Source organism: Marmota marmota, unplaced genomic scaffold (assembly GCF_001458135.2).
Source record: "Marmota marmota marmota unplaced genomic scaffold, marMar, whole genome shotgun sequence".
NCBI lineage: Eukaryota > Metazoa > Chordata > Mammalia > Rodentia > Sciuridae > Marmota > Marmota marmota.
The window spans coordinates 2,855,234-2,869,694 of record NW_026000174.1 but is presented as its reverse complement, the minus strand read 5'-3'; the positions used below and the strand labels follow the sequence as shown (position 1 = coordinate 2,869,694).

The 14,461-nt window shown below is 42.6% G+C and overlaps 1 protein-coding gene across 3 annotated transcripts in view; it reads right to left on the bottom strand.

The window, feature by feature from the left end:
• The window catches only part of Me3 (malic enzyme 3), a 200,570-nt gene that overhangs the window by 6,667 nt on the left and 179,442 nt on the right, over positions 1-14,461 (bottom strand). For all 3 annotated transcript variants that reach the window (XM_048787941.1, XM_048787942.1, XM_048787943.1), the window contains 4 exons: positions 3,257-3,354; positions 2,858-2,971; positions 1,024-1,129; positions 318-460 (listed from right to left, as the gene is read on the bottom strand). In XM_048787941.1, the coding sequence (XP_048643898.1) occupies positions 318-460; positions 1,024-1,129; positions 2,858-2,971; positions 3,257-3,354 (461 nt within the window). The remainder of the gene's footprint in view (positions 1-317; positions 461-1,023; positions 1,130-2,857; positions 2,972-3,256; positions 3,355-14,461) is intronic.

The following is a 14,461-nucleotide window of genomic DNA, read 5'->3' as shown; positions in this document are numbered from 1 at the left end:
TCTCCTGAGAAGGCCAACCCAGAACATGACAGACATGAAAGTATCCTAGAGTTTATAAGAGCCTTGGATTCTGGCCAAAGCTTCATGTTATTTAGGGGAAACTTGTCCAGCATTGCCTAATTGTAAGAGCTTTGGAGTTAGAGCTGGGTTTGAGGACCGGCTCTATTCCTTATTAGCTCTGTAACTGTGGGCAAGTTACTTCATCTTTCTGAACCTCAGTTTACTGATGATGAGGATTTTTTTCACCCTCAAAGGGTTACTTATGGTTATTGTTACTATGTCCTCTCAGCTGGGGGAAGGAAGGACTCCCCGCTGACCTCGGTGACCCGGTAGCACTTCTCAGCTGTGCACTCGGCCTTGCTGGTGGGATTGCTCAGGGCAAAGATGATAGGGCGCTCGTGGAAGGAGGCCATGTCCCTCAGAATCTGCTCCGTGAAGGCTCCTGCGATGGCAGCAACACCTACAGGGAAAAGTGGGGTAGTGGGGATACCTACTCTTCATTAATAACCCATTCCTCTCCTGGGGAAACTAGATGTACCATGTAAGGCTCAGGAGTCTTGGGGATAGCATGTGCCAATGGGATTGAGAGAGAAGAAGGGAAGAGCGTCTTCTTGCTTGAGTTGCCTGAGGCCTCCTGTTCATCTTTAAGGGACTACTGGTCTACTTCCCTGCCATTTAGATGCATCTTGAAGATGTTATTGGGCTTTGCCATTCAAAATGGGTTGCTCTTTTAGTGACAAGGAGAAATACTAGGATCTCTGCCTTGGTTGGGGGAAAGCTCATCTCATCTGGGTTAGAGATATCAGCCCTGCACTTTTCTACTATACTATATAAGCCCCAACTCTGGTAGCTTAGTTCTATGGTTTTATATAGTAGTTTCTCCATAGAAGTCTGTGGCATTGAATTGGGGATAGAGCTGCATTTCTACAAGTTACTTATGTCTCCTGGATAAGCCTCAGTCTCTCCATCTGCAAGTCAATAGAGTTAGTTGGGCTAGACAGCATATCACCTGCATCTTCCTACCTATGATGGCTGTGGGCTTCACCAGCCTCACCACCTCCTCCAGGGAGTTCACTTCAGGATGGTCTTGGGCAAACATTTCTTTCTCATGGTTCAGGTGGCTTCTCCCCTACAGGAAAAAAAGGTTCATGAAAAAGTTGTGGTGCTGAGAACCTGTTGGGCAGGGGCAAGAATGCTTTTGGAAACTCTGAGAGCATTCCCTGCTGAGCCCCATAAATTTGATCTTTCAGAAGTCTTAGGGCCTGACCTCTTGATCAGATTTCCCAGTAAAGCCTAACATGTAGTGTGTGTGTGTGTGTGTGTGTGTGTGTGTTTCTTTAACCCAAACCACATCAGGAGAATTCACAAGGCATTTCTTTGAGCTGGGTCAGAACAAAAAGCTTCTAAGGAAATACCTGAGTCTGACCAAGTCCCTTTGCCCCAAGACATCCAGGACCCGGCCCAGTTGACGGATAGGGGCTTGAGCCATCCAGGACCAAAGATCCTTGGCACTGGAGCCAGGAAGAAAACCAGAAGTTTGAGTTTAAGGATGGGTTTGGGGCAGTAATGATAGCTTGTTTCTGTTTTCCGTATGTTGAACCCTTCTTCTTCATGGAGCTAGTGTGAATGTATTTTATATGAGTCATTAACCTCCCTGTGAATAATATTAAGCTGAGTTCCAGAACAGGCTTGGAATAGCTGACTGACTCTATATTTCTTCCATTTTCCCAAATAGAGGTCCTTGGGGGACAGGCTGGCATGATTACTAATAAATGAGCACAAACATTTCTGATGACTCCTTTGGACCAGCTGGCCTCATGAGAAACAGAGAGACTATGTCAGCTTTGAGAGTTCCTTGGTCAGGGGTGAGCTCCATGGGGTGAACCGAATGATGGTGAAAAATGGTCAAGTGTGGCAAGCTTTGGCAACCTATACTTGTGACTGATTATGCTCTGGAATGATATAGAGTGGGAGGAGGAATCTTCAGGCCTAAGTTCCTACGGCAGTGATCTGGCTCTATAGGAAGGCCAGTTTCTGAGGAGGGTATTTGCTATTCTTGGTATATGATCCTATGCACTTCTCCATTCCTACAATGCTCATTGTTTTTCATCTCTCACTGACATTCCATGCTAGTGGAATTCTGGAAATTAAAAGATGAAGCTATGAGTCAAGCTCTAAGGGAGAGAGGTCATCTAGTTGTGTCCCTCTCCACATTCTAGTCAGAAACTGAGCTGTTTCTCTCTCTCATTCTTTCACTCCTACATCACACATTAGTTACATTAATTATGTGCTTACCAGGTGCCAGGCATTGGCATCAAGACTACGTAGCTTAGTGGACAAGTAAAAAGCATCTGTTTTATAAAGTGGTGGGTGCAGCCCATGGAAGGGGAATGCCTATGTGAGCAGAGATGTAAGGAAAAAACCTAATGCTCTCAGAAAGCTTCCTGGACTAGCTAATATATTTGAGTTCAATCAGAAGGTAAGGAGGAAACTATGAAGGGGGATTGAGAGTGGGTATTTGGAAAAAGGGAGAAGAACATTTCAGGCAGAACAAATGTGCAAGGATGTGGAAGAGAGGAATGTGTGACTTTTGGAGAACTACCATTCAATATGGCTGAAGGTTAGTGCAAGGCAGGAGTAGTGGGAGGTAAGGCTGGAAGGAGCACACATACACAGTCACCCACACAAATTCAGAATGTCTGAACAAGAGCAATTAAGGCTACTTTGGGATGAATCTTTTGTTTTGGAGGTTAGGCCATTGCCATTGCTCTCCTTCTCTATTCTGAGAACTTCACCCCTTAGGGAACTCTTCAAGTTTAGTTCTTGGGAAACTTTCAGGTCTCCAGACTGACAGTACCTTGACAATCAGTCCCTTGGAGTCCACCATCCAGATCTTCCTTGTGGCCTCTGCCTTGGGTACACCTTCTTTCTCCAAGGCCATGACAAGAAGGTGGGCGATGCCCATAGCTGCCTGAGAGGTACCATAAAGAAAATGTTTAGACACAGGGGAAATAGCTGCTCAGCATGGATCAGATATCTCACCAAAATAAGCCATTATTCTTTCCTATAGCCCCATGACTCCCAGGAGGCCCAGGTAAATTCTTGCATTGATAAATTCAATTGTTGAGGTTCAGGCAGCCGAGATGATCAGAATATACTGAACCACGGAACACCACCCTTCTTGAGTCTCTTCTATGCATTCTTATTTTTCAACTGCAACAACAGTAGAGACCCCCCCCCCCCAGGTGGCACCTACCTCACCTGCACCTTGGAAAACAAACACATGATTGGAGAGCTTGTTCTTGGTGATTCTCAGAGCAGCCAGGATCCCTGCCACAGCCACAGAGGCTGTGCCTGTAAGAGAGTGGACTGTGATCAACTCTGGCCATTGGCTCCCAACCTCCAAGAGAAGACCCTTGACAGAGTTTACAACACTTAGGACCTGTGCAGGAAGAAACAACTTTTTTCAGCCCTTATGTATGTCAAGCCTAAAGGCATGAAAGCCTAAAGCCATGCCCTCTTTTGTAGATAACTGTTCTTCTTCTGATGGGCAGATCCTTAATTGTTTCTTGACTGCAAGAGAGATGACCAGATAGCCAGGTTCTGCTACTGCCATTGTCCATAAATGAAATAACAGGATAAATATAATTTAATAGATGACAAAAGGAAGTGTAAGTCTCCAGAATGCTTTAAAGGTTAAGTGGACAAAGACATCTTTTAAAATGAGAGGACAGCCTAACTATCAGACATTAAGAGACCATATGTCCTGAGCTGCCCATCTTTTCCACCAAATCATAAGGTTAGTTGTATCGGATAGCATATCATCAACAAATGGCTTGAGTATGCCCAGAAGGAACAAGTAAGTTGCATGAGCAGGTGGTTGAGACTTGATAAAACCACTGCTGTATCACTTCCTCTCCCTCAGTCCACATCTAAGGACTTATTGGGAATTTTTTAGACTATAGTCCAGGAAGGAAAAAACCTTAGGCTCAGTTTATAGATTGTTCTTAATGCTGTATTGTCACCAACTAAGTGTCAGGTTGCAGCTTCACAGGTGGATATAAAGGATAATGGCAAAGGGCAGTGGACAGACATGATTTCAATGGTAAATCTGGTTGTTCTCTTTGATCCAAAAGATGTCTAGTTATACTTTTATTTTTTGGGGGTGCTGGGGATTAAACCTATGGCTGCATACATACTAGGCAAGTGCTTTATCACTGAGCTAATCCCCATCCCCTGGATCTCTTTTGATTCATGATCAGTTGTTAATGGTTGAGAAGGGTGGTCAGGGACTTGCAGAGAACAAAATTATAAGATTGGTGATGACTGGGGAGTGGGGAATCATTATCTGGCATAGAATTTCATTTTACAAGATGAAAAGAGTTCTGGATGTGGATAATAGTGATGATAGCATAACCTTAAATATATTTAATATTATTCAACTGTACATTTGAAAGTGTTTAAATGTCAAATCTTTATGTGTATTTACCACAAAAATTAGAGGGAAAATCCCTATAATCAAATAAATATGAGTCCAAATATTTAAAAAAATAAGATTGGTGATGAATGGTTCTGGGAAGTGGTGTGAGGATGATCTCTTGAATAGGAATAGAGTGTGACGAGACCTATGCCTCATGTGAAAACTCACCAAAGGATGTAATAAGAATAGTTTCTCAATCACCAAGCAGATAAAATGTTATGTTCTCTAAATGTGAGCTTGCCAGCATCTTTCCCCAGCCACCTAGGGTTTGCCTAATGGGCTTACATACAAAGTAGACATGGTGGCCAAGGATTGAGACTATGCATGGACTTCCTTTTACCAATGCTGATCTGTTACTGATACTGCTGAGTGACTAACTTGTCAATGGCAGAGACCCACGTTGAACTTCTGATATCCATCTGGTGGATGGCTGGTTAACTTGGACTCCTTCCATCACAGACAAGCATTGGAATACATAGCTAGTCCAGAGAGGAACTTCTCTCCTTGTCTATCATGCTGCTGCCAGTATCATCATCTGTAGATGTTTGGAACACTTATTCATCATCCTGTTATAATCCAAACAAGGCTTCTATAATATAGAAATTAATTTCACAGTAAAAGAAGTGCAATAGAAGGCTCATGCTCAAGGAATTCACCGGTCTTCATGTATACCCAACCACTTAGAAGCAGCTGACCTAATAGATCAGTAGAGTGGCCAGCTGACCAAGGAGAAAGAGTTGGGTTGAGGCAACATCCTCTACAGATGATGTTATATCTTAAAAGATACAATATATAATCTGATTTAGCAAACAATATATTGGGTTCTTTCTCAGAATACATGAATCTGGAAGTGAAAGTGACCCAATTTTCCCTAATAATCCACTTGCAGAATTTTTGTTTCCTGTCTTTTCACCTTTGTGTCTCACTGGATTGAAGGTTTTAGTTTCCAAGAGAGAAGTACTTATACTAGGATACACAGCATGTTGAATCAGGAGTTGAGAACCACCACTTGACCATTTGGAACTCTTTATACCACTACACCAGTGGGAAAAAAAAAGAGGTTTTTGATCTAGATGTAGTGATTGCTCCTGGTAACCAACAGGAAATCTGGGGCAGGAAGGAGTACATCTGGCACTGAGGGGATCCTCTGAGGTGTGTCTTAGTATTTCCATGCTCAATAGTAAATATCAATGAATACTATTGCAACTCAAGAGAAGCAGGAATACTGAAGATTCAGAGGTCTTAAAACTGAGGGTAAGTTTTTACCTACTGGGTAAAGACTGAGGACCCTGGCTAGCTGAGGTCCTCTCTGAGAACAAAACAAAACAAAACAAAACAAAACCAACAACAACAAAAAAACACGGAATAGGAGGTTGAGGAAGAAATTTATAGAAATCAGCTATGGCCTCACTTCTAGTTAAAAAAATAAGAAATGTAGCAGTCATGCATATTTCTTCCTTCATTCTTATGTAACTATAACAATGGTATAGATTAGATAATTTCTTCTCCCTCTCCCTTCCCTTTATTATGTTATACACATTTGGTTGGAGGTTTACTTCTTTGCTTTAGTATTTGAGTAACTGAATTTATAAGTGTGACTATAACTCAATTTTAAGAGTGGTTAATCCTTCCCAGAAGATGAAGAGTATGACTATCTTCCAGTAATGAATAAAATGACTATTGAAACTGTCTCATCCCTTTTTGGGGAGAAGGTGAAAATGTCTTCATTTCTTGGAGATAGTTGCATTTTGTTAGAGTAGTTTTTGTTGTCTGGGAGTACGAATGTGTAGAATAATGTACATGGATTCTAATGAGAGCCAAAAAAGGTGAACTGTGTCACTTATGGGGTAATTGTTTTTCAGCTCCAAATATACCTTTCTCTTACACTGTTTGATCTGCAAACCCTGTTCAACTTTTCCAACTGGCTCTGTGCTGGGATTTGGCACCAGAGGGAGACTGGAAAGCTAGATGTGGGGTAGTGAGGACACTTTTTCTGCATCGCCTCAGTTGCCAGGTAAAATGTAGGACACTTAGTAAAATTTGAATTTTAGGTAAACAAGTAATTTTTTAGTACAAGCATACCCTTGCAACATTATCATGCATATTCTAAGAAAGTTTTTCTTATTCATTTCATATTTAAACTCAACTGAGAAGCCTTGGTTCTGCCACTCCACATCAGCAGTTGAGTCCAGTCTGCAGGTTGTCCATTACTTACCCTCATAGCAAGCATCCCCAACCCCACCCCAAGACACCAATGCCAGCGGGCTGCCACCTCCTCTTTCCTTTGTTCCTTCAGCCTCAGGGGGTGGCAGCAGATCCTTAGTGTTTCTTTTCTGCTTTTCAATTCCTTAATACATAATTGACAATTCTTTATTTAATTTTCTCTGTCAAAGCAAGTGGTGTAGACCTTGACTGATAGAGTTCATAATAAAACCTAATCACAGTTGGCAATGTTAAATTTCCATGATGGGCAAAGAAAAGGAAATTAAAGTGAGGCTATTTATGGCTTGTTGAATTTGCACAAATTTTAAAAAAACCTAATATTTTCTAGGGCTGGTGAGGGAGCAGTAAAAACTAAAATGTTCCAACACACTTTGCATTTTGAAGGGCTACAATCCTTTTTTGGAAAACTATTTCCTGGTACAGACCAAGGCATAAAATGTTCATGTCCTTTGACTTCATACTTCTTCTGGGAATCTGTGTATAAAAAATTAGAAATATATGTTCTAGGACATTTAAGAAAATGTTATTTGTAATGCAAAGTGGCTGGAAATAACCTAACATCTAACAAACGAATAATGATTAAATCGGCTGGTGTAGACACTCAGTAGAATATTTTGCAGCTATTAAAAATGAAGATTGTGTAGTAGTATAAAAATACTATGAATTAGTAACATCAGAGATTTTTCTAAGTGCCTTACATGTCCTAATATAAATATATTTACTCATTTAATCCTAACTACTATCATCCCTATATTACAGAGTGGTAAAATGGACAGTTCAGTTTGTTGAGTTGTTTTAGATCATATAACACAAACCAGATTTGGACTCAGGGAATCAGCTATAAGGGCCTGTGCCTTTAACCACTGAACTTTTGCTTTATTGAATTTGTTGGAAAGAAGAGAACCTTAAATAGCACACATATCATGATTCTAATCCCCCCCCACACACACACACACTCCAGAAAGGACTACAAAAATATACAGTTGCAGACTGGGGGTTTAAGTGAATCTTCTGTGTTCTATTTCCAGTTTTCCAGATGGTTTGCTTTTCGCTGGCTCAGGAGTGGGATTTTCTTCTAGAACAAGAGTTATGCCTGGCTTGGAGACTCTGTGTTGGGCTGAGATAAGGGGCATTTGGAGTCTAGTAAGTGCACATTCATCATTGTGCACATCAGGAAGTAGGAATCTAACCAGGAACACACTCCCTAGAAGATGGGGTGCAGACTTTCTTGTCTTCACATGGCTGTGGCCTGGGGAAACTACTGAGCTGTCAGCAGGTCCCAGAGGCATGGCTAAGGACTAGTGGGATTTCCCAATTCCTTCTAAAGGTTCCCAGAGTGCTCCTTGTGCCTACCAGATGCTCCGTGTGCCCACCAAAAAACTGTGGAAGAAAGAGAAGACTCTGACATAACCCCTGCCATCAGGGAACACCCTGCTTACCAAGGCTTTGGTACAATAACTGTAACAATCAGCAATCAGAGGTCTTTGGAAATAGTTACATTCATTTAATTAGTGAGCAGCACATATGAACCATGTGGATACTGAGGGTACCATAGGTATCCAAATAGGCCAGGTTCACTCTTTTTTCCCCAGGTTCACTTTAAAATGTAAAGAAAGAAGTGATTAAATGATTACAAATGTGAAAAGTATTATAAAGAGGTTTGTGAATTAGCTTGTGTAATTTAAGAATAGAGGAGTATATTATCAAGTTACTTTTGTAGCCTCATGCCTCCATATACCAGTAGCATTATTCATGGTTCCTAAACATTGCACCTAGCTTTTGTTCATGCTGTTCCCATGATTTAGAGGAGCTTCCGTAGTTCATTATTTATTCCTTAAAACTTAGCTGACGATCTTCTTTGCTTCCCTAGGTATCATTAGTCACCCCTTCCTCCCCCATATTTACACTTTATTCAATCTGAACAAAGCTAGGTTATCACACAGCCAGGATTAGCACTATACTACAATCAAACAAACAAAACAACAACAACAACAAACCGTCCAAAATCACATCCAACAAAGCAAATCTAAATAATTATTTAAATTAATCAAATCAATTATTTAAAGAGGTGGCGAGGACTATTTCATTATATGATCTCTTTCCAAATCCCCATTGTCCATTTTTGCCAAAGTCCACTTGTGGTGGCTGTTCTCCATTTGTGCCTCCCTGTAAACAATCCTATCCTGCTTACTCTCCCAGTCCCTCAAAACCTGCTTTCATTTTAGATCTACTGCGTCAGCATCTGTGTTTCAAAAGATCTCTAGATGATTTTTATGCTAATTCAAATTTGAGATGCATTGAACTGGATGGCTTCTCTTGGTGAAGTACTAGTTTCCTGTCATTTGGACAGAAGGAATTTTCTGCTCATCTAGTTCTACTTCAGCAATAAGCCTTCTGCCTGAGAAGAGGCGATGCGCAAAGCACATGCCACCAGATGGCGCTAAAGATATTCTCTATGAGTCTGTCTCAATGACCCAACTTTCTTTACTTTTTTTTTTTCCTTCCTTTTTTGGTGTCAAATATCACTTGGAGTTAGATAGAACCTGAAGGTTTAATAACCGAGATTAGCTGCAGAAATTCAGTGCTGGAGGAGAATTAGAGATTGCAACATCCTCTTAGTGTACAGATGAGAAAATTGAGGTCAGAGAGAAAAGGGGAAGTAAAATAGGGAAACTTGGAGAGGTGCTTGTGCCCATTTAGGGTCTGCAGCCCAGACAGCCTTTCCTGACTGGAGTTGGAGGCAGTGAAGGGACATTATAATTTTCCTGGGGGAGAACTATGAAGTGAGTGGTAAAGTGGAGGCAGAGAGAAGGGAACTTAGGCAGAAGATGTCACTCAGATGCTTGGCTGTGACTCAGGAAACTGTGGAACACAAAACAACGGAGAGGAAAGAATTGCACATTTCTGTACAAGAACACAAAGGCAGCCACCATTTATTGGCTCTGTGCTAGGGCTTACCTGCCTTTGCTCACATAATCTTCACAACAACTTTACCAAGTAGGTTCTGTCATGTCCCCACAATTGTGCTTTTTTTCTCTCTCTCAGAAGAGGACCATGAGACTCAAAGGGAATAGAAGCAATCAGGACAGAACCTGTGATGCTCTCACCACCAAGTCTGCAAACTCTTTTTCATGTCCATGCACTTCATGCTTCCAGCTGTAACCATAGAGGTCCTATCACTGCTCCTAGCTAAAGCCACTTCTCCTTGTGCACTGGATCCCGTCATTTTTGTCTGCTCAAGGAATTTTTCCTGTGATTCTCTTCCCTGTTTCTTGCATCCTCAATCTCTCTCTACTGGGTCACTCCGATGCCAATATGTTGTAAAGTTTCCACCTTTAAAAAACCTTCCTTTGGCCTGATGTAAGTTCCACCTTATTTTTTACTCCCATTATGGCCATGCTTTTCTAAAGAGCAGAATATACTTACTGCTTTGATTTCTTTTTCGTCATTTTTCTGTGAAGATGAATCTAATCAAATGACTGACCCACCTCTTCTTGATGTCACCAAGCACCCCCACCTTGCCAAATTCCGTGGTCAGGTCTTAGCCTTTATATTCCTTGACCTGTCAGCAGCACTTGATATTGTTGCCCATCCTTTCCTTTGGGGAACTCTTTTTGCACTTAATTTCTGAAACTCCACTCTCATTGTCTACCTGTGGCTACTTCATTATGATCTCCTTTCTGGAGTCCTTTTTTGAGGCCATTCTCTGAGGTGGCAAGTTATCCTAATTATGGACCAGAACTTATCAGGCAAAACTGCAGTTGTTAAACCCAAATTATAAATTTTAGCAAATAAAGTTATCACATCCATCATTAACTTTCGTTAAGTGTTATGTGGGGGTGGTTCTTGGGCTACCTGCCAAGAATTTAAAAATGTATAGGAAGGAAATTGCTTTGCTTTTTGGAGGTAACCACCCTGAGAGGTCTAGGGGTCCAGGGATGTACAGAAACGTGGCTTGTGCTCATAAATGTCGTGGGCAGCTGAAAGCGTGACTGGTTGTTCCCATTTGTGATGAAAGAAAAACAAGCTTTCTTTTAAAGAGGGAGCTTTCCATAATTACATTTCCTGCAAACTGAATACTTGAGGTTGTAGATTCAGGAAATAACACAAAAGGACAAGCCAAGTACGTACGTAGTCTCTGCTTTTAATAGTCACATTCAACAAAGTTAAAGCAGTTTCTGTGCTGATCAACAGATTATTGGATGAAAGGAGAGGAACTCCATGCCTTATCAGGAGAAGGCGACACCACGGAGCCAGGCAACAAGGACGGGCAGAGTACCACTCCATCAGGGTCTGGCCAATGTGGCCTTGGAGCCTGGGCCCCTGCTGGACTGGAGAGCCTCTGCAATGAAGCCAGGCATGCAAGAGTCTGCAAGAGTCATTCCCACAGCAGCCAGCTACTGCCATCAATTAGTCACTAGTGCCTATTTATCACTTGTTCTGGGCCTTTAAGGGACAAACTCTTGAATATATAAAGAGGAATGAAACAGGCTTGTTTTTCAGGAGATACCACCAAAAGTGTCTAGAAAAATCAGTTCCCCTTACTGAACACCAAGCAAAGGCCTTATAAAGTTCTTTGACACTATTTTTGTCTCATGAAGGAGTTTTCCGGAGCCCTTGAAACCTCTAGATGGTAGTTTCTAGCCCACAGAGAAGGCAGGGCTAGGCCTATTCTGCCACAGTCTGAACCAGAGGGATACTACTTCTACTACTACTACTAATGATAATAATTGCCATCATCTCAGCTTCTCTGGGATTGTTAGTTGCTCAATAGGCTAAAAGAGATGTCCAAGGAGCCAGGTTCAGATATGTGAGAACCAGAAAGAAATTAGAGAAGATCTTAGAAGATGGAAAGCTCTCCCATGCTCTTGTATAGGCAGAATTAATATTGTCAAAATGGCCATACTACCAAAAGCACTATACAGATTCAATGTGATTCCAATCAAAATACCTTTGTCAATCCTTATAGAAATAAAAAAAGCAATCATGAAATTCACTTGGAAAAATAAGAAACTCAGAATAGCCAAAGCAATCCTTAGCAAGACAAGTGAAGCAGGAGGCGTCACAATACCAGACCTTAAACAGTATATACTACAAAGCTATAGTAACAAAAATGGCATGGTATTGGCACCAAAATAGACACATAGACCAATGATACAGAATAGAAGACACAGAGACAAACCCACATGAGTACAGTTATGTTATACTAGACAAAGGTGACAAAAACATACAAGGAGAAAAGGTAGTCTCTTCAACAAATGGTGCTGGGAAACTGAAAATCCATATGCAGCAAAAGGAAATTAAACCCCTATCTCTCACCATGCACAAAACTCAACTCAAAGTGGATCAAGGACCTAGCAATTAGACCAGAGACCCAATAGAGAAAAAAGTAGGTTCAAATCTTCATCATGTTGGATTAGGCCCCAACTTTCTTAACAAGACTTTTAAAGCACAAGAAATAAAATCAAGAATTAATAAAGGGGATGGATTCTAATTAAGAAGCTTCTTCCCAGCAAAAGAAACAATCAGTGAGGTGAAGAGAAAGCTTACATGTTGGGAGCAAACTTTTACCACATGCACATCAGAGAGAGCACTAATCTCCAGATATGAGATCCATGTAAACCTTAGGACTGGGGCAGCTCTGGAAGCAGAACACTACCTTGGCAGACAGGATCTAGTGAAAGGAAAGCTCTGCGGACCAGGAAGTAGGTAATATTGGGGGACCATGGGGGAATTGCATTGTGGGGAAGACCAAGGCAAGGCCTGGAACTGTTGCTCAGTATGTGATGTGTGAAGTGGGTCAAAGGAAGGCAGTGGACCCCTGAATACCATAAATAACTACTGGTTATTTATGAACAAAACACACCAGCTGGACAAAGTCTTCAGATCGGGGCCATTCATGTCATTCTGCTTGTTCCTACCATGGCATCTGTAGCCAACTGGACTTCTCCCACCCCTACCCAGGGTGTCATCTTTCAGTGATATGATTCACATCTCTTAGCCATTTGTGGCCCCAGGGAACTGTGAAGCATCCTGCAAAGTGGGCAACCACTGCCTGGTACCACTTTTGAGAGCTGGAGAAGGTGGGGTCATCCTGACATCTGTAGCTTGGCCTTGGATGCAGTATCCTGGTTGGTGGGGGTAATACTTGAGCTACTAAGGATAAGCCAAAATTAGCCATGAGTGGGAAGAGAGTTCTAGGTAGAGGGATCAGCACATTCAATATTATAGACTTGGCAGAAAACTCACAGATCAATGAGTAATGAAATGTACTGGAGGAATATAGCTTATGTGGGAAGTGGAGAAAAGTGAGCTGGGTCTTCCTGCCCTTCTTTCAGGCTTCCTGTGTCCTGTGCACACACTGGGCCTCTCCTCATCTCCTTCAGAACTTCTGTCTGGGCTCTCAATCCATCCTCTCTCCCTTTCATAACTACATGTCAAGAGTCTCTTATGCACCACAAGCTGAGTACTGCTACATGCCTGTCCCTGCCTATACATACCTGCAATCCTTGCCACAACTGGTACTTTAAGTGGAGAGTGATACTGGAATACTTAACAATGAAGTAGCACAGGTGTCAACTAACCAGAACAGATGCTGGCCTTTGGAAAGCATCCAGGCCATTCTGGTGGTACCAGCTGATTGGTAGCCATGGCTGTTAACACCATTTTGTCCATTTTGCAGGTGAGGAAAAGAATACTCTGAGAATTTAGGCCACTTGGTCAAAGTGGAAAGGATTCAGATCTAGACGTGTCTCTGTCCAATGTCTGACTGTTGAACATCCAGCTCACAAATTAAGGCTTAAAAGTATGAAGGAGAGTGACACAGGCCTGATGTAGCAAAGGACACCCTGACAAACAAGCTCTCTGGCTCCAGGGATGTGGAAGGACTGGGGCCAAGGCAAGTCCAGGGAAGGCTGGTGGGGTAGAGGATCCTCTGGGGCAGATAAGTTAACCAGACTTTCTTGTCCCCAGCCACTCTGTGTGGTCAGCTTGCAGCCCAAGGACACTAGGCCAGCAGCATTCTGGCCTATTACCTGGCTCCTTGCATGCTCTCCTTGCCAAGGTCAAACCTGGCCTGCCCCCAGCATGACCATTCTTACTGCCTTTCCCCTTCCAGGCCTCTTTCCTCCCATAAGAGTAGAGATGCTTCTTTGGTTCCAGCTGAAACAACAAAAGGTCACTGGAGATTCTGCCTATTCCAAAATTCCTGAAGAGGCTGCCAGCAATGAGTCAGAGCATCAGCAGCCCAGCTCACCAAGGACCAGCCTGGCCTGGCCAGATGCTTCTTGAGTCTGAGTTGGGGTGGGAGCAGAGGAGACAACCAAAAACCCTGGGGAGCTCTTACCCCCAAGTGCAGTGGCCCAGCCTTGTGGCCAGCCCTATGGGGGCAGTGCTTCTGAGGTGCATGGTGCAGTGGGTCTTGCTGGGAGACAGTTCAGTTAATGTGTCCCAGTTCCTATGCAGCACCAAGCCACAGTCCTGCCTTCATGGAGCTCAGCCTTGGAGGCTCCTGAGGACTTCAGTTCTTTCTTTGTTTCACAGAGGATATGAGTCCAGGCTGGTGTTCAGAGAAGGAAGCATGGTCTCATTTTCACGGGGGCTACTTGGTTCTAATCCCTGCAGTCTGTGGGTTCCAGGCAGATTCTGAGAATCTGTCTCCAGGACCTATGGGGATGAACTAGGCCTGTCCTAGCTCACACATCCAGTGTTCACACATTCAGAGGATCACAGCAGCAGGCTACTGGGGGGGGGGGGGGA